General features: G+C 41.6%; 5 protein-coding genes across 6 annotated transcripts in view; 3 read left to right on the top strand and 2 right to left on the bottom strand.

The window, feature by feature from the left end:
• The first annotated feature begins 253 nt into the window (after positions 1-253).
• On the top strand, positions 254-748 carry LOC108096048. Its single transcript, XM_017197394.1, has 2 exons — positions 254-445; positions 506-748. The coding sequence occupies exons 1-2, from the start codon at positions 272-274 to the stop codon at positions 683-685; spliced, it is 354 nt and encodes a 117-aa protein (XP_017052883.1). The 5' UTR covers positions 254-271; the 3' UTR covers positions 686-748.
• A 290-nt stretch (positions 749-1,038) lies between these two features.
• On the top strand, positions 1,039-3,737 carry LOC108096079 (probable ATP-dependent RNA helicase DDX23). Its single transcript, XM_017197440.2, has 2 exons — positions 1,039-1,267; positions 1,333-3,737. The coding sequence occupies exons 1-2, from the start codon at positions 1,101-1,103 to the stop codon at positions 3,638-3,640; spliced, it is 2,475 nt and encodes an 824-aa protein (XP_017052929.1). The 5' UTR covers positions 1,039-1,100; the 3' UTR covers positions 3,641-3,737.
• Positions 3,738-3,768: 31 nt separating this feature from the next.
• Positions 3,769-6,457, bottom strand: LOC108096080 (cysteine-rich protein 2-binding protein). Its single transcript, XM_017197441.2, has 5 exons — positions 5,980-6,457; positions 5,768-5,919; positions 5,520-5,694; positions 4,226-5,460; positions 3,769-4,159 (listed from the first exon to the last, which is right to left on the bottom strand). The coding sequence occupies exons 1-5, from the start codon at positions 6,387-6,389 to the stop codon at positions 3,804-3,806; spliced, it is 2,328 nt and encodes a 775-aa protein (XP_017052930.2). The 5' UTR covers positions 6,390-6,457; the 3' UTR covers positions 3,769-3,803.
• Positions 6,458-8,095: 1,638 nt separating this feature from the next.
• Positions 8,096-10,113, bottom strand: LOC108096049 (intraflagellar transport protein 46 homolog). Its single transcript, XM_017197395.1, has 2 exons — positions 9,651-10,113; positions 8,096-9,217 (listed from the first exon to the last, which is right to left on the bottom strand). The coding sequence occupies exons 1-2, from the start codon at positions 9,855-9,857 to the stop codon at positions 8,144-8,146; spliced, it is 1,281 nt and encodes a 426-aa protein (XP_017052884.1). The 5' UTR covers positions 9,858-10,113; the 3' UTR covers positions 8,096-8,143.
• A 1,427-nt stretch (positions 10,114-11,540) lies between these two features.
• LOC108096065 overlaps positions 11,541-19,160 on the top strand; it is a 42,490-nt gene continuing 34,870 nt past the window's right edge. For both annotated transcript variants that reach the window (XM_043209401.1, XM_017197425.2), the window contains exon 1: positions 11,541-12,008. The gene's annotated coding sequence lies outside the window, so the exon portion shown is untranslated. The remainder of the gene's footprint in view (positions 12,009-19,160) is intronic.

The following is a 19,160-nucleotide window of genomic DNA, read 5'->3' as shown; positions in this document are numbered from 1 at the left end:
AAGGAAAAGCAAAGAATGTCCAAAACCGAAAAATGTTTTGAAAGCTTGCGAAAGTGCAAATGAGAATAACCCATGGATGACTAAGTGAATTTTTGATAAGCCATCATTGTCTTTAAATATAGTATAAAGCTAATTAGTCGGCATTCTTAAGAATTGATAATAATAATATTGCTCTTGAAGTAGATAAGACGGGGTTTTCTTGTTGGTACTTTTCTATAAAAGTGGGAGCCCAATTGAAAGACTTTTTATCATTGTGAATTAAAAATCCATAATGAAGGTTCTGCAATTTGCTCTAGTGTTTTCCGCCATCGTGGCCATTGCTTTTGCTGCCAATGCCAGTTGGGGAGCTAAGTTATCCAGTAGCAAGCTGGCAAGCACCCAGAACGTGACCATTTACAGGAAGCTCAATCAAACTGTGAGCGACTTAATCATTTTCCCCCTGAAAGTAAGTACTTAAAAATTTTACCTTAAAAATGTATCATACTAATTTTTATTGATTATAAAGGGCCAGACCAACACCAAAACGATTCGGTTCATAAGTATCACTGACAGATTTACCAACAGCTCGGGACCTTATTCCACCTTGAATTCTGGCGGTCCAGGATACACCAGCGCCAGTATCAATGTCACTAGTCAGTGGGCCCAAGGAATTAATGTCACTGCTCAAATTTGGACTGATGCCTAAATTAAATATGTAAATAAAAAATTGATTATATTAAAGCAAATAAAAATTTGTTAAAAACATAGGTATTCAAGTTTAATTAATTATAGTATATAGATAAGATAAGACTATTGTCTGATATAGATTTGAATTTGCATGTTCACGCCAAATGGATATTTGGTTAATTGGATGATTTTTAGAAAATTAGTTCAATATGAAAGATAATATAATTCTCAATATATTTAATTTGTGAATTCGTTATTCGTACATATATGTAATTTTAAAAAGCTGTTAAGTGGAGGTACTATCGAAAACAAAATGCTATCGATACATAAAGCGCTCATCATTTTCCAACACTACTAAAAAACAGGTCCAATCAGCTGTTATTTCTGAAAGCCGAAAACGTTTAGACAACTTTTCTTAGTCCGGAGAAAAAACAATGGTAAACGAAAAAAAGCGTCGCTCGCGGTCGCGAGAGCGTTACAGGGAGGACCGGCCGGCCGTGGGGAATCCCAGAGATCGTGAGCGGGACAGGGACCGCGCGAGGGAGCGGGACCGGCAGTATGAGAGGGAGAAGGACAGACGCCAGCGACGTTCGCGTTCCCGGTGGGTTTTTTATTATCCATAATTGTGAAATACGTCTTATAAATTAATTAATTCTTGTTTTCCAGGGAGGATCGCGGCAGGCGGAGGTCACCAGAACGTCAACGTCCTCGCGAAAATGTGCGGGAGCGATCCAGGGAAAGGGGTGCTGGAGCCGGTGGAGGAGGTGCTCCAAATGGTGGCGCTGAAAAGAAACCCAAATTAGATTCGGCAGATGCCCCACCTAAACCCTTAATAGTCGAAGATGGGGAGCACCAGGAGGAAAAAGAGGCCAAGGTAAAAAAGGAGCCACTCTCGCTGGAGGAGCTGCTGGACAAGAAAAAACGTGAGGAAGAGGCAAGAAGCAAGCCAGTCTTTCTCACAAAAGAGCAGAGAGCCCTGGAGGCTATTAAGCGTCGCCAGGAGGAAGTAGAGCGCCAGCGGGCTGCTCACGATGCAGCACGTGAGCAAATGGCTGCCGCCAGTAAAGTGAGCATCTCCATGGGCACGGCCATGGCATCAGGAGCTCCTCCGCCGGCTATCATGGCACCGCCACCCAAACCAGATCGTCGTGAAAGAGGTGGAGGACGAGATCGGGGCGACAGGGGTGATCGCGGCGAAAGAGGCGATGACAAGCGGGCTGAGGACCTCACCCACAAAGATAAAGAAAAGGAACTGGAGGCCATTAGGGAGCGCTATCTTGGCATTATAAAGAAAAAACGTCGCGTTCGTCGACTCAACGACCGTAAATTCGTTTTCGATTGGGACGCCGGCGAAGATACTTCCATAGATTATAATAATCTCTACAAAGAACGTCATCACGTCCAATTTTTTGGTAGAGGAAATGTGGCTGGTATCGATATCAAAGAACAGAAGCGCACCCAAAGCAAATTCTACGGAGATCTTTTAGAGAAAAGACGAACCGAGGCAGAGAAGGAACAGGAGAAGGTGCGACTTAAGAAGATGAAGCGCAAGGAGGACAAACAGAAGTGGGACGATCGTCACTGGTCAGAAAAGGACAACGATGAGATGACCGAGCGTGATTGGCGTATCTTCCGGGAGGACTACAATGTCACCATTAAAGGCGGCCGCATTCCCAATCCTATTAGGAGTTGGAGTGAGTCCGGGTTTCCGAAGGAGATCATCGACATCATCGATAAAGTGGGCTACAAGGAACCCACGCCCATTCAGAGGCAAGCTATTCCCATTGGTCTGCAGAACAGGGATATTATTGGCGTGGCTGAGACTGGTTCCGGAAAAACTCTGGCTTTCCTTATACCTTTGCTTTCTTGGATTCAGTCGTTGCCCAAAATCGAACGTCTGGAGGATGTGGATCAAGGCCCATATGCCATCATCATGGCTCCCACGCGTGAATTGGCCCAGCAAATCGAGGAGGAAACAACCAAATTCGGACAACCGTTAGGCATTCGAACTGTAGTCGTTGTGGGCGGTTTGTCCAGGGAAGAGCAAGGTTTCCGACTGCGCTTGGGTTGCGAGATCGTCATCGCCACTCCCGGTCGTCTTATTGATGTTCTGGAAAATCGTTATTTGGTACTCAACCAATGCACTTACATTGTGCTCGATGAAGCCGATCGTATGATAGACATGGGTTTTGAACCGGATGTCCAGAAGATTCTGGAGTACATGCCAGTGACCAACCTTAAGCCCGACACGGAGGAAGCTGAGGATGAAACCAAGCTGATGGAGAACTTCTACACCAAAAAGAAGTATCGCCAAACCGTGATGTTCACGGCAACGATGCCTCCGGCAGTGGAAAGATTAGCTCGCTCGTATCTCCGTCGACCGGCAACGGTTTACATTGGATCCGTAGGAAAACCGACGGAGAGGACGGAACAAATCGTTTACATGATGGGTGAGAACGACAAGCGCAAGAAGCTCATGGAGATCCTGTCGAGGAAGATCGACCCACCGATCATCATCTTCGTCAATCAAAAGAAGGGCGCCGATGTGCTGGCCAAGGGCTTGGAGAAACTGGGCTACAACTCGTGTACATTGCACGGTGGCAAGGGCCAGGAGCAGAGAGAGTACGCTTTGGCTGCTTTGAAATCGGGCGCGAAGGACATCCTTGTGGCCACCGACGTCGCTGGTCGTGGTATCGACATCAAGGATGTGTCGCTGGTCATCAACTACGACATGGCCAAGACCATCGAGGACTACACCCATCGTATCGGTCGTACGGGTCGTGCTGGCAAGACTGGTTGCGCCATTTCGTTTGTCACCAAGGACGACAGTGCTCTGTTCTACGATCTGAAGCAGTGTGTATCTGCTAGTCCAGTCTCGACCTGTCCGCCGGAGCTGATGAATCACCCGGAGGCGCAGCACAAACCGGGCACGGTGGTCACCAAAAAGCGTAGGGAGGAGAAAATATTCGCCTAAAATGGCGTATTTCGAACATAACTACATTTAGGTATAAGTTTAAAAACAAATAAAGTTGGAAAAGCCAAGTCCTGGCATCCAAATTTCATTTTGGAAATGATTGTTTGATAAATAGAAAAACATACAAGTTAGTAGAAATAGTTATCATATATTTAAAACACTCTCATCTTTGTAATCTTAAAAAGAAGGCATTCCTGCTCTGCTTCGAGTCCAGTGGCATGTACTTGTCATAAAAGTCCAGAATGATCTCCTCCATTTTAAACCCAAACTTTTGGTACAACATCACAGCTGAATTGCTGGCGGAAACGTGCAGCGTAATGTCTTTGGACATGCACGTCTGGATAAGATGGTAAAGCATAACACTAGCGATGCGACTGCGTTGCCAATTTGGACGCACGGCCATAAAGGAGATATAGGCCTCATTATAACCCACATCGGGAACCAGGAACCCACAGCCGATGACCAGTTTTTTGTACAGGGCCACTACACTGTAGTCAGGATAGCTGAGGCACTCACTCACTGAAAGAAAAGAAAAGGTTTATATGTATATGTTTCATCAATATTTTAAGAAAAAGTAAAACCCACCATCAATATTTGGCCAAAAAGCGCTCTGCAGCAATGCATTCACCGCCGGAATATGCTGCGGTCTCACATAGCAAAAGTCGATGGTTGATCTCGTGGGATGCGAGCGATTCACTCGATGCTGCAGCTCGCACATGAGTTTCAGCCAGGGAGGATCCATAGTTTCGCTCCGAAAGATGAAGGGATGGAGAACCCTCTGGGAGTAAGGCGACTCAAATAGCTCGTACTGAGTACAACCTGCTAAGCGTGCGAGGAACGAGCTCCTTGCGTCCTGCCGCGAATGCGCCAAGAGCTGATATCTATCCAATATTTGAGCCTGCTGATGACCCTGCATCTTTAACCGAGCCCTTCCCGAGGGATCTATATGTTCATCCAGGTTAAATATAGAGCGATTGTGTTCCCTTTTCCACTTTCGTAGAGAAAGCTTTCGATACATCCGCCTAACATAGGCGGGAATGTTTATTTGGCATTGTTTCTCCAACGAAATAATACGATGAAGACGTTTATACAACTTCTGCTCCTCGTACACACTGATAAGTTGAAGATTCTCACTGGGAATGGCCAGATCATCTGAATCGTGGGCCTCCTGCAACCACGGCCAATTTCTACGTGGCTGGCGAACAAAACCACTTGGCTTGCAAGGCTCTATAAATGTTGATTGGTTCTGTAAAGTGTCATCTTCACCCAATATTTCCTCTTCTAGTGGCTCCTCTTTAACGGTCTCACTTGGGTCTTGCGCTTGGTAATTTGTAACCTGCACTATGCGTGGTTGATAGGCGGAGGATTCCTCCTCTTCGCCTTCTTTTTGCTCATCCCCACTTTCGCCGCTCGTTTCTTCGGTTGAATTGGTTTTGGTCTCCTCTTTGATCTCTTTGGTTCCTTTTACATTTTCTGTGGTACTTGGTAAGCTAAAATCTGTGTCCATCTCGTGCAGGCCTCCACTAGTTGAAGGCGCTTCCAGCAAAGGTTCGGTCATGAAGAAATCGCTCTTACCCGCTCCAATCAAAGGAGGTGGCAGGCTACCAAACATACCAAGATCATCTACTTTGAAGCTCTCAGTCAGAAAATCTAAAAGGTTGGCTTGAATCATGCTCATAGATTCTTCCTGTGGTTCCTCTTCTTCCACATCCTGCCTGGGAGGGGGAATACTTTCTTGAGAGGATGGTGTTGGCGGAAGTGGTTCTTCTGGTACGGATAAAGGTGTTGGGGGAACTTGTGGCTGGCGACCCATATAGGGACTGAAAAGGGTGGGGATTTTCGATCAATAAATGAATTCAGAGAAGGTTTAACTTCATACATGGTACGGGCGCAGCCCATTGTTATGTTGGTTGAGTCAGTTTCAACCTTTATGTGCTGGGCGTTATCCTGGCTATGATCGGTCACTGAGATCTCACTGCTGCAGCTGGTCTCATCCCCGGCTGGCAAACGCTTTTCAATGCGCAATTGCAGACGCTGCTGTTGCTTTTTCTCATCTAGTAGGTGAAATAGGTAAAAGTTAATACCTTCTGCAAAAAGCTTTTTTACTTCTTTTTTAGAAGTTCTTACATTCTCTGAGGACACTTCTGGGTGTTTGATAGGGCTTAGCCAGTTTCCACCATCCGTTCTCCTGAAAAACGTCTTGCCCCGATTGAAAAAACTGCGGACTGTTGTGCGACAGAGCGCCGGAAACGGAACCAGTCCATTGCTTCCGTCGGCGCCTGAAATCACAGAATTCATCAGTAAAATTTAATTGAAAATTGACTTATATGACCCCTTACACATTTTGTCCAAAGATGTAGTTCCAGTTCTTGTCCACAAAGCTGATTATGTGAGTGCGCCAGTGAAAGAACCCGTGGTGGCCTAAGCCCTTCTGTTTGACCGACAAATTGTACAGCGTTAAGGTGAGCACCAGAAGCCATGGTATCCTTTGTCGCACAAAGACCTCTTTAATGGGCTTCAAGGATGTGGGCACTTCTGATTCCTGCATCTTGTCCACCACGCATTTGACGCACGTGAACTCAAAGAAGACGTCGCCCAGAAGATCGCCGGGCGTGCTCGCATGCGGTAGGCACTTGATGTGCACCATCCGACGACACTGTTGGCACTCCAGGTAGTTGTCATCCTCCACCGCCAGCTCACAGTACCTGCAGGGTCCTTGGGGCTCGTCCCAGCTACTCGGTCGATTCATTTGGGGGAGTAAATCGCAGAAAATCAAAAATAAACAAACTTATGTTTGTTGTGTTTGCGTTTAGCGATTTTAGGCTGCCACACCGCAGAAACCATTAGTGTGGCAACGACGTTTTGGTAGTGCTGCCATATCTGATTTTGGAATACAGAGCCGCGCAATTTGAATTAAAAAAAAAACCGCGTTGGCTGGATTAAATATTTTTTAAGAACTTTAAGTAACGTTGGATGTGGAGATGTACAAAAATTATTTACTTCATTTTAAGCGATGCATTAAAATGGTTATTGTAGATGAGGGTGAAATAAGAGCCATTCAATTTTTCTTCAAGCCAAAAACAATTAACATATGTAAAGCGGAACATTCGTCCGTATTTTCCTTGACATGTGAAATCTGGCGGATTTGTGCAGTACCGAACCGACGGTTGATCAAATAAGCGACTGTGACGCCCTCCGCCCACAATCACCGTTCATCGGCAATGCACCGAAAATGACATTAATGGGCTCTTTACGGCTTACGCATAATTAAGACCGTTTTCGCCAGGCTCGGTCTTTGGGCTTGGCCATGCTTTTGGCCCGGTCAATGTGTTGTCTTAAGCGGGCCTAATTAGGCATCGCAAGCTGTTCTGGTTCAGCTGGAGCTGTTGCTTCTGCTGCTGTTGTGTGTTTGATGAAGTGCATGATTGGTTTACGGGTTCAAGCGGTGTTTTCCCATACCCCATGAGTTGGTTGGACAAATTTAAGGACATTCAGTCGCGTTTAAAAGCTTTACAGATTAAAAAATATTTTCCTAAAACTATTTATTCATAAATAATTAACAGTTCTTAAGCAAAGTTTAATGTTGTAGAAAATAAAATTATTTTTTCAGAACTATCAACAATTTAAAATAAAATGTTCTAGCAGGGAAATAATTTAAAGATTTGAAAGATTTTACTTGATTTTTTGTTCACACTTTTTTATTGTTTTGTTTTTTAACATTAAATGTTCATACTGAATTGAATTTATTCAACTTGTTTGTATGGCGCCCTCGAGGAGATTTTCATTTCATTCGCGACTGCCCGCTGGCACGTCGGAAAAAGCTGAAAATACATGTTGAACTGAATTTAATTTTGTTGCTTGCAGCAAAAACCGATTATAAAGAGACAAACTACTGAGTTATGGCTTAAAAATTCTTTAAAATCTTTCAATTGCGACAATTTCCTTGGACAATATCTGAGTGTAGGTAGCTGCTATATTCAATTTCTATTTCCTGAAGACAACCTTCTCGAATAAGCATGACAAATGGAATAGAATCACTTAAGAACTATGACATTTACAGATGTGATGCTGGTAAGTATTTGATTGGGCGCCCATTTTGTTCATAACAACCGTTTTGCTCTCAATCAGTAGATTTTGCCCACCTTTAGCACTCTCCTCTTGGCTCTCCCCATGACAGTAAGTACAACAAGGTTATGGGGTTGACCATTTTCCGAGCGATTTAAGGCCAGGTTCTGGAACAAAGAGAACAAGGCAGGGAATGGGATATGGAGGCATCCCCAACGAGGGCGGCAAACAAACGCCGTCTGGCTGTCACTTAATCGAAGCCATTAGCGTTATTAGTGGGTACCAGCCGATGCACTGAGAAAAAACAATATAGTGTTAAAATTCAAATGAACAATTAGTCAAAAATTAAATGATATCTGGTAGTTATAGTTTTTTTAAAAATATAAAACATTTAAGTACATGTTTATGAATGACTTTGGGTAATTTATAAAACTTATTCTATTCCCAGGCTTGGCTGGCAGCCAAGTAAAGAGCAAATAATGTCTGAACGTTATGAATATAGTCCGCTTGCGACTCCAAAGGTCCTTCCACTCCGAATCTCTCGCAAAGAACTCTCACATAGTCAGCCAAAGATATATTCTGCTGCAGGCAAGATCTGTAGGCCTGATCTAAAGCATTCTTGGTTGCGTCATCGCCAAAAGATCTTGGCCAATCCTCCAAGAGGGCGTCTATATCCTTTCTGGGCTGAGCATCGTACATCGCTTGAGTCATGTGCACCTGTTCCACTTCTGAGATCCATTTGTCAATATCCTTGGCCGATCGGGCGGTGGGAATAAGAGAAGCTGAGGAGGCATGACGGGGATTACGCCCCATGCTTCCACTTAACACCGATCGGAGTTTCATATTCAGGAGACTGGGTTCACTTTGAGTGCCAGATGGTTCGTCGAGCAGCCACAAGCCCAACTTAGCCAAGTGGTCATCCAACTCCTTCTGCCGTTGCGGTTGCAAAAGTGGAGGAGCCTGGACTTTCAGCAGGGCATCCACATCTCCCACTGCGGGCACAAATTCCGGGATAAATGGTTGCAAATGAAACGGAGTCTCAATCGTTTGTGGGGTGTACTTCACGATATAGGGAAAGAGATCCTTTAGGTCCCCTGGTAAGGATAGTTCCTCCCATTTATCCGGACTCATGCTGAAGGATTGTTCTTCCTGCCGCTCGGATCTTCCTGCTCCGCCAGCACTGCTCCTCATCGGGAGGGTTAACTTATGGTGCGGTAGCTTGGCACCTCCTCTTGCACCTCCCGATCCAGATCCCATTTCTCCTCCCATGGCTGCCTCCTCGCTCCCGGAACTCATGGTGTCATCCGGCTGCTGCTTTGAGCTTCGATTGCTTCCTGGCCGTTTTTGGGAGTGTTGTCCCGGTACCAGGCCTGTCATCCCCACACCCATGGTCATTCCTTGGGGTAAGTGCATCTCACTGTCATCGTCGTCATCACTGTCCTCCGCCTCGTCGTCGTGATCAATGATGTCCTGCAGAAGGCCATCGTCATCCGTAGAGTTGCTTTGGAATTGCTTTGAGAAGGATCGAAAAAACAAACGGAAAAAATTATCACGCTGTTGTTTTTTATCATATTGACTTATAAAATGGTTTGGCTGAAAAGTAACCAAAATTAAATAATGCTAAGGCCGTAACTTTTCTAATTTCAATCAGATTTTGAAGCAGTCCACCTATTAAAGTAATTTTGTTTCTTTGATTTTGTATAAATAAATAATTGAATTAAATGTCTAAAATCTAGCGACTAAAGCTAGCGTCCTTTCTTGTTAAATAAATAAAACACAATTTTTTTAAGGTATGCCACTTTGAAATCGAAGTTAAATTGCATAAAGAACACTTTGAAATCGTCTTAAGACTTGTTGAATTAAATCCTACTTTTTCGCTCGACTGTCTCCTTATTAATTTGAGTATCACTTTTTATTAACTGATTTTACGTAAAAAGTTCTTTACCATTCGACGATGCCTGCCTGCGGCGGCTCTTTGTGCACCTCCAGTGGCGCCGGCCGCCCGTCCTTCGCCGCCCAATGTGCCTCCTCCTGCGCCACCCCCTCGGCCAACGTTTGGTCCACCATTTCGCGGCTCCATTTGAACACTGCTCAGGTGCTTGGAGTCGGGTCCGCCGATTGTGATCTCCTCGTCGTAGAAGTTCATGGCCATGGCCAGCTGCGAGGACCTGGATTCAAATTCAAATAGCTCTCCAGCTGCGAGTCCTCTCAAGCTATTCAGTTTCCCTTCTCCGTTTTCCTGTCCACTTCCTGGTTTTCCGCGAAAATCCGCACAACACTTGTCCTGCAATTTTCCGCTCCTTTTTGCAGGTGCCAGGCTCTCGTCCTTGTTTCCTTCCTTCAGCGCGGAGTTTTCTTTATAACGAAATATTCGGGGTTTTCAGCGTTTTCCGTTTTGTTTTGGCTGCTTTTACTTGCTTACCTGCTGGAAAGTTGTCAATTGCTTTGGCCAATGTCGGTTTCGATGTCGATGTGGTCGTCTTGGCAACACGACCCGGCGCACTGCACTGAGAGAAATTTTAAATCCATTTGAATATCAGAATTTAAATATAATTCGCATTAAAAAATAGAAACTTCCAAAGTACCTAAAAATTAATACTTATTTCTTTTAAATTTGTTTATGGTTATGATTTTTAAATACCAAACTCAAAATAAATTTTTGTAACTCAAATTTTCTCTTCCTGTATCCAGTGCTTGTTATTGTCATATCCTTTTTGGCCTGCGAAAACATTTACAGCTGAAACAGTTGCCCTTTGTTATGGGCCAGGGTTTTAATTACATTCAATTTTTGAACCGATTTTCCGTCACTCGCCGTTTTTCGGTCTGAGTCCATTTAAATAATTTTCAGCTACTGTTTAAGGAGTTTATGGCGGCGATTTATTAATGAACATGTGAAATTTGGAAAAGGGCCCGTGAAAGGCTTAACCAAATAGGTTTACATTACCAGAAGGCGCCGGCTTTAATTTTCCCTAGAAATTTCCACAGATAAGTGATAGATTTAAAATCAACATAAGGTTTTAAAATGTGTGGGTCTTTATTTGATAATTTTCTAAATTATTTAAAAATGGTCTTTATGATAATGTACTCTGTGTTAGAAAAACCAAAATGGGTTTTGCCCGGACACGATGATAAAAAATTCAAAATAATATTCATTTATAGAGAATAAATACGAAAAGGAGATTATTTTTATCTCTGGTGGCTGTCATTTTTTATAAAAAACATTTTTTATACAAAATACACAAACCCTAGTTTTAAATGTTTGTTTGAATGTGTATGTATACAGTATATTATATGTACAATATTGAATCATTTATATTTAATTTTAAGGCAAGGTCGGTTTTTGTTATTAAACTTTTAATTTCCCTAACATTATATTCCCTCTTTATGACCATCTTCAAACTACGTCCATGTCTTTCATTCACACGATTTCCACTCAAGCGCCAACTCACTTTTCCACTCTCTCTCTCTCTGATTCTCTGAGCGACTGCCTTTTACTCTCTTGCGCTCAAAAGCAACAATATTATCATCGAGAGTAAGTAAAGTGTAACGACAGATTTGGTACCTGATACTCATCGACTTTTTACATAATTAATAAAGCCGTTCGTGAAGTGTGTAAATATATATATGATACTTTAAATAGAAAAATTTAATTAATAACAAAAACCGATGTACTTATTTTTCTCAAAAACAATATACTCTTCAACCAGAAGATTAATGGGTATGGCGAGAGAGAAGTAACATACGCCCTGTTGGCCAACATACTGTTAGCGTGCTGTTAATCGTAAGTTAACAGCGGCGGGAGTTCGTTGCTTGTTTTCATCGCCATCGCCATACATCGGCATTCGGTTTTTGAATCTTTTGGCGTGCGGACGTTACGTAGTGCAGTGTTCTGATCCGAGATTCGTCTTCGGAAGCGTGTATTTTGGTGCCGTTTTATCACGCTATCTCAATAACAGCGATAACAACAACAGCAGCATTGGCCACTAATTAAATGCTGAAGTGTCTGTGTGTCAATTGAATCTGTACGACTTTGATTAAATTAAATTACGAATTACAAAGTACAATACCAACCAGCAATTAACGGTTATTGCACCGGACCATCGCGGTAATTTTAACAATTTGATTGGGTGCCAAAAGATATTTTTTACACACACTCCTTTTTTGGGATAATTAAAAGGACAGCGTGTCCTTCTAGTGGAGTGAGTGTGTGTGCAGTGGTTGTGGAGGAATTTCTCATTAAACCGGCGCTAAAAGGATTACGAACCCGTTCATCTTCATCAGACCCGCAGCGAACCAGATAGCGGTAAGTTTCCTGGGATTCCCCCTCATACAATTTCATTATCACACAGTTCAAAAAATAAACCAAGACCTAAGTAATATTATAAAAATACGGGAAATTCAAAAAGAATTTTACAACATATTTTATCTTCACTTGTTTTGAAGACATTTAAATGACATATGTGCTTTTGACCAATTAAAATTGAATCACTTAAAAATGTTTTCAATTTAAATTCGGGAAACTTGGAAGAAATTTTATTTAATTGGTGCATCAAATTAGGCTACGATTTTTCTTTGTGTGCACACCTTCAATTCCTCATCCGTTTTATGTGTTGGCTTTTCACGCGACCCTCGCAAAAGTTAAAAAGGGTTGACCATGTGCCGTGGGTCAATATGCTTTTGTTGAGGTTAAACTGTGCTCGGAGGATACAAATCCCTACCCGCTTTTACCACCAAGTTACCACCCCCTCCCCCTTCCCACGCGATCCAAACAATGAAAGCCCCCAAAAAAGTTGCCGGCAATAAAATGAAATTGTTTTGAATTATTGAGATCTGAGAGAGAGAGCGGCCTGTAACCGGATGGTCCCTTTCTGGTCTATCCTTTTTTATTTTGTTTAAATATAATTTATATTTGGCGCATTTATGGCCAGGACCTCGGGACCCGGAAAAGGACTGAGCACTCTTATAGGTGTCTGGGGGCATTAACGGTTAACATGTTTGCGGTTTTTGATTGCTGCAAAGTCCTTTTATCAGCCCATAAAACGAGGGTCTCCCAACGCCTGCCAGACATTTTGGGTCCATATGTTGGGCGTGAGGAATTTCGAGGGTATTTGGAGTATTGGAGTGGGTGGTGTGGTTTCTGCAAATTGGCGAAAGGTTTTATAGAGTTCAGCGGAGTAACGACCAGTTTATCAATTCTGCGTGCAGCTTTAGTCAGCACCCGATAAGAATTGTATGCAAACACGAAAACGGGTCGATGCACTGACAACTACAAAAAGAACTTTGGATAAAAATGTGAAAACAATGTACACAATTTTTAACTCAAGATATGAAGTTGCTTACCCGACGACCTCATGCTAAAATGTTGATTAAAACAATCTTTGAATTTCATTTCATGGTCGTTACTTGTTTTGTTTTCCTTAAATATCTTATTATTACATATAAACAAACCTTTACTAAGTAGCTGCACTTCCCACACAAACTCAAGTTTAATTAACCGAATATCCATCCTCCATTAATATCGCCACGAAAGGCATCCATTTCGCTTTCCCTTCCCGACAATCTCAATTGCAACCACTAGCCAATATTGAGATTAATTTGCAGCGAGGAAAATCTAATTTCTTGACCAAGTCAGCAGCGTCTGAGGTTATTAGCTGGCCAACCGCATCCAGCATTCGACAGCCCTGCGTGGCTAATTAATTTCCATTCAGTAAATGGAAATGCGTAAACCATAGAACGCCGCAAATTAATTTCCCAGACCAAACCAGAAAGCGAGATACAGACAGACAGATAGACGTTGAGCAGAATGTAGCTGTTAGATCAACAAGGAGAACGTACTAAAGAACAGTCCGTTTCATTAACATCGTTATAATAAGAAAAAAATATTAAAAATAATTTTTATTATGAATCACAAAAATATAACAATGCTTATCAAAGCAAATAATTTTAAATAGTTTTACTATTCTTGAACAATCTTCATATAAATTTAACGACACATTAAAAGTGATTAACGAACTTTAATGTCTGGTTTTTATACTTTTGTTCATGGTTATCTAAATCAATTTTAAGAAAACATATTACAAAAATGAATCTTCCTTAATTTCTTTGATGCGCACTGTACAAAACAACCATTTATTTGCGGGTAATAGAAATTCCTCGAGTTTCCTCAGCCATTTTTATTTGTATTTGCGGTCTCCTCGGTTTCTGCAACTGCTGCTATTGCCGTTTATTGTAATTTTTTATGGTCCAGCTATGGTTCTTTTTGGTTTCATAACTAGCGACTGGCGACTTCGACCTATATAAGTGATTCTATTGTGTACATCGTGCTTTGGACATTTCGCAGCCAAGGCCTAAAAGCAGACACTGGCAAACATTTCCACTTTCGCTTTTCATTGTGTGTGGAAAATAAAGGAAAGGCAACAACAATGTTTGCTTATCTCTTTGCCTACACATTTTTATGTGTGTTGTGCTTTGTTTCTGGGCCCTGTTGATGGGTGTCGGGGCTTAAGGATTCGCTCTGTTTTGGATTTCTGTAGATAGTCATCAGCATGCAGAGCCACATGGCTCCTCCTCATCCTCATCCTCCTTGAATCTCCTTCAAGTTCAGCGAAAGCGAAAACACGAAGGAGGGTCACCATAAAAATGAGATTCGTCCTACGGTTGAAAGTTTGTCGTTTACCCGCAGAGGCAGCGAATTATGCCAGATTGGTTTTTATTTAAATTAGTTTTAGATTTTTTTCGGTTGGAGGACGGGACTCATCCAATGTTCGCTGAAGTGTTAAAACAGAGGATACAGAAATTGATTTTCGGGCCGAGATTGAGAACTTGAGGCGGCTTCCTTTCGCTTTTATGGCCAACTCAGCTGTCCCCAGACAACGACAACAAACGAGTTCTCCAGAAGTTTAGCCTCAGAATCGAATAAATAAACAATATGGTTGGTTTTGGGGGGCCAGAGGAATCGGATTACAGTGTCGCCTATCAATGACAAATTGCACATGATTTTTATTGTCTAGCAAGCAAATGTTTTTGTACTCCGACTGCCGTCTCAAAACTCTTTGGGCGAACCGATATTCTTTTTATTGTCTCTCCAAGTGTCAGAGAACCCCTTTTCAAGAGAGTCAAGTAATAATGACAGTTTATTAAATGCCAATTCAGATCCACATCGGACAGCCCATGGAAAGTTTGGCAAGCAGCAAATAACACACACAACGCTTGATTGCCGGGCAAACTTTTTTCGTTAACCTTTTCGGCTGACCCGGAGACTCTTTCTCATCAGCATAATCCCATGGGATCGGAGGGGGGTTGGTAAAAACACACACAACTTTCCCAAGCCAATTTAGAAAAATAACATCCACACCCAACCACTCAGAGATAACTTTTGTAAACATCTCCGGCTGGAGAAACATCTCCCTCCAAGTCGTTGTATCATTTATCACTGCTGGCACACCAAAAATATCATTTACATGGCAAAAAGGCTGTGAAAACAAAAAAGTGAAATGAATTATGTTGGAGGTGATGAAGTTATCATGGGGCTATCAACGCCACAGAGGCGGAAACCGTTCAAGTTGTCAATGAGATTGATTATTCAAAAGCCGGAAAAGACTGAAATGGCGCCAAGCTCTTCCTCAGGTGAAAATTAATAATAAATGCATTTTCAAATCATTGCAAAGTGATAAGCATGTTTATCGACTTCAAAATTTAATCATTAAATTGTTTAAATTATTTTATTATTATAAAATATGTGACTCTTTAAGGAGAAAGTTTTTTCTAACTTATCTATCAAAACCAACAAAAATTTTATTTTCCCTTTTTTACCACCCAATCCCAACCAATTTAAAGCACTTCTAATTTGCAAAACAATCTAGACCAAGTTCGTTAAACTTTATCACTCCTTTGAATTGTTTTCCATCAATAACTGCAAAAAATATTTTAACTTTATCGAAAGCTATCTTAAACTACAGTTTCTGGGTAACTCTAAACGTTAAATGTTTTTGCCCGTTCTGCTCCAGTCTGGAAGTTGTTAATAACCAATTTCTAAGACAAGTTTTTGTGTTGTCTGTGTCTTTGATTGTTATGTCTTCTACCATATCTCTTTCGCTTTGTCATTCTCTGGCATTCCAATAAACAGTTTTAGCGCTTTTTTGTTCTATTTTCATCTCGCCGCCGTCTTATTGTTACCATTATGCTGACCCATTTGGCTCGCTATACATACTTAGTGTGATTTTCAATTACCAAATTACTGACCCCAAAAACGATTACCAAACATGCTCAAACTGTGTGGCATAACTACTTTGTGTGCTTTATATATACCAACCACAAGTCGAATGCTTTATCAGCAAAAAGTCAAATGGAGCAACATGAAGAACAGTTAGAACCAAAGAATAGAAGTTGTATATTGATTTGGAAATGGAATTCGGTTCTTATGCGTATCAATATCAATGGAGGTGGCCCAGTCAAGTGAGCGGAGGTCTGTGTTTACCTTAGATAACCTATCAAAATACCAAAAGCAACAACTCCCTCCGAATCCCAATCCCCTTGGGTTCTTCGATTTGGATTCCGAGCAATACAAAGAAATCGCTGCCGATTAATTCCGATTCCCTCATATTTATTTTTTCCAGAAAATAATGAGCTCATCAATGGCTTGGACAGGTTGACGCTAACGATTTGAATACTGTGGTTTATTTGTGGGACTTATCAGTTATTCTATATTTGTATACACAAAAAGAAATTAAGTATTTAGAGTATAGTAAAATAAACTAAATTAATAAGAGCAGGAAAGGTTGATTGTATATTTTGTACCCTTTTTTTTTGTATTCTTTAATAAGTATAGTTTTTCATTACTAACCTACCTTTAAGTTTAATTAACTTCAACTTAACTTTTTTCCACTGTATACATATCTTTTCTGCGAACCTTTATTTTATTTTGTAATTTGTTGAGGCAGTCAGTTGTTGTTGACTCTTCGCTGAGTCAGTTCCTTAACTTTCCGTTCATTCCGCTGCCTTTGTTGATGTTCGACTTTTATCATTTTGATGTCATCGAGCGGGTTCTTGTGCCCATAAAAAACCGTCTTACGGTGTTTGCTTCTTATGAAACCTTTTTCTTCCTCCGCTCTCCACTCTCAATTCTCCATTCTTGTTGTTTGGCTCGAGTTAGTTCAGGCGACAGCTGGTCGCACCATAATTTTAATTAAAAATCGCTTAAAATCCTTGGGAAATTGTTTAAAACAAAAGTAGAAAAAAGGTAGATTAAGACGCATAGATAAAATGAGCAAGAAGGTTGGGAGGTGACTGAGTGTCAACACGTGCCGAATTGTTTGTGTGAGTTTGTATCTCGGAAAAGTTAGGAAAACTTTAGCAAGAACAAATTGAAAGCTTTGAAAGTTGCAGCGTTCTAAAGTATCTGCAAGAAAAAAAACCTGACATGGAGAAGTAGACATTTCATGTGCATGCAGCTTGGTGTTTATCTTGCTTCAGTTGTTGCGTGACACTTTGTCGCATTAACATAAACAAATGGATACAAATTTCATAATTGCCCAGAGGTGGACTGCCCAGGTTCAATTCTTTCCGGTTTTAATCCGTATCCATCTGCCGTCTCTTTTGCTCTGCTTGTGGCGTGTGTCACCGGGGCGTATGATGAATTTTACGCACGTGCATGTTACACGTCACTGTGGTGGTTGTATCACTTCTTGTTGTTGTTGTTGTGGTTGTTGTTGCCGTAGGTATGCTTTTGTTATCCTGTCAGGTTTCGCTGATGGCGTTGTCAACATGCTGCACGTTCTGCGGACTTCCCTTTTCGTATCCTTACAATTAAGCGGCAAATTTAGTTTGTCATTGAGTTTGGTAACACGATGAGGGCCAATTTCCGGGCAGCGAATTCGGGAATTAGTAGGCATTGCTGTGAATCAGCTGACTAATCAACATTAATGGCGAAATTGAGCACATTGTCGTTGAACCTGGAAACAAATTTCGCATACGTACAGTTTGGGAGAGTTTTTATAGGTGTTATATCACTGTTAACCACGTTTAGCAAAAATAACCAATATAATAATATAAGCAATTATAATAAAATCAAATTTTAATTTTAATTTTATTTTTTTAAGCTTTAAAAGGCTGTAAAGAGTATACGACTCCTTTAAAGTTCCTTCCAGGTGATTCCCAATTGTGTATTTTTACATATCACTTCCCCTTTTGCTTGTTCGTGCATATTTCAATCAAATTTGTTTGTTGCCGCTGTTGTTATGCCTGCGGCTTACACAGACAAATGCAGGAATTATCATACGCACCGTTGACCCAAATTTTTTAAACCAAACCAAACCAACAAAAAAAATAAAAACACCCTTGAATCAGCAAGACAGAAAAGACGAGCCCACATGGCGAGGCGGCGCAGTCATTTCAAAATAATAAATTTGGCAGCACGTGCAGAGCAGAAAGAGAAGGCACGACACCATCAGAAAGAGATAGCAATAGATAGAGAGGCTAGAGGGTTGCCATTTATTATGCTTAGTTTTTGGGGCGCGGTTTTGTCCCCTCGAATTGGGTCAGCCCCTCCAAGAGACCTCCGAACAATATATAGTATGCTTGCAGCTTGTATATTCTATATAATATAATACAGTCTGGTATTGTGGAATGGCATTTTGCAACGAGTTAGTTTCATATTCTCATCTAAGTTGGCCCTCGAGGGCCGCACGCTGATTCTCATCCTCTGTCTTTGCTCATTAGGAGACAAAGCGCGACTTTCTCTCTCGGCACTGCCACTTTAGCCCGCTTTTAGGCGTTACGGCTAATTATGAGGCTGAAATTCGTCCAACATCTGCATTGGCCCCCTTTTTCCCCGGCGAAAGTGTTGGCTGGCAAGCAGTGAACTCAGCTTCGGAGGATGCATTTTATTTACGACAAAGTGCGCTTGCCGCCAGCTGTGTGCCACAAGATTGAAAGGCTAACCCAAGGTGCTTTCGGCGGGGGGTTCAGATGCTAACACCATTGGAAGTGGCAAATTGTCTTTTTGGCAGAGCAGACAGATTAATTTATGGGCTTTCTGAGGAAATCCACTTAACAAGAAAGGGGCTAAGAACTGGGCTTTTCCCCAAGTTGCATTGTAATAAACTTTAGTGAAGTTAGTAGTTGGGGTTTTGGAAGTGACTAAATTTGTTTCAAAACATTTTAAATTGTTTACAACTTTTTAGGTGTAAAATATTTCCAATAATTAGATTCCCAGCTTGTTTATTTAATTACCACATCTTTTTCTTCGTCAACAACTCCACCCAATCCGCATTCCATCATCAAGATAGAGATCTGCCTATCAGGCCAAAGACCCTATCGAAAGTTGATCACTTGAGCAGCCAAATGCCTTGTCCGCCTTGTCTTGTCTTGCCTTGTTTAATTTCTGGCCAGCAGCTAGCAGCTAGCAGCCAACAAAGACTAGATTTTGACATTTCTTTCTTCCCGTTGGCCATAAAAG

Source organism: Drosophila ficusphila, unplaced genomic scaffold (genome assembly GCF_018152265.1).
Source record: "Drosophila ficusphila isolate 14025-0441.05 unplaced genomic scaffold, ASM1815226v1 contig_127, whole genome shotgun sequence".
Taxonomy (NCBI): Eukaryota; Metazoa; Arthropoda; class Insecta; order Diptera; family Drosophilidae; genus Drosophila; species Drosophila ficusphila.
The sequence above is the reverse complement of the archived record's forward strand: the minus strand, read 5'-3'. Positions and strand labels throughout refer to the sequence as shown.

Excerpts from the sequence above, each read along its gene's own strand:
- LOC108096048 (XM_017197394.1), top strand. The coding sequence starts at position 272 with ATGAAGGTTCTGCAATTTGCTCTAGTGTTTTCCGCCATCGTGGCCATT. Across the intron at positions 446-505 it reads TAATCATTTTCCCCCTGAAA|GGCCAGACCAACACCAAAAC; the intron begins GTAAGTACTTAA and ends TTGATTATAAAG.
- LOC108096079 (XM_017197440.2), top strand. The coding sequence starts at position 1,101 with ATGGTAAACGAAAAAAAGCGTCGCTCGCGGTCGCGAGAGCGTTACAGG. Across the intron at positions 1,268-1,332 it reads CAGCGACGTTCGCGTTCCCG|GGAGGATCGCGGCAGGCGGA; the intron begins GTGGGTTTTTTA and ends CTTGTTTTCCAG.
- LOC108096080 (XM_017197441.2), bottom strand. The coding sequence starts at position 6,389 with ATGAATCGACCGAGTAGCTGGGACGAGCCCCAAGGACCCTGCAGGTAC. Across the intron at positions 5,695-5,767 it reads CAGAAGTGTCCTCAGAGAAT|ATGAGAAAAAGCAACAGCAG; the intron begins GTAAGAACTTCT and ends TTCACCTACTAG. Across the intron at positions 5,461-5,519 it reads ATGGGCTGCGCCCGTACCAT|TCCCTATATGGGTCGCCAGC; the intron begins GTATGAAGTTAA and ends CACCCTTTTCAG.
- LOC108096049 (XM_017197395.1), bottom strand. The coding sequence starts at position 9,857 with ATGGCCATGAACTTCTACGACGAGGAGATCACAATCGGCGGACCCGAC. Across the intron at positions 9,218-9,650 it reads CAGGCAGGCATCGTCGAATG|CAATTCCAAAGCAACTCTAC; the intron begins GTAAAGAACTTT and ends TCCTTCTCAAAG.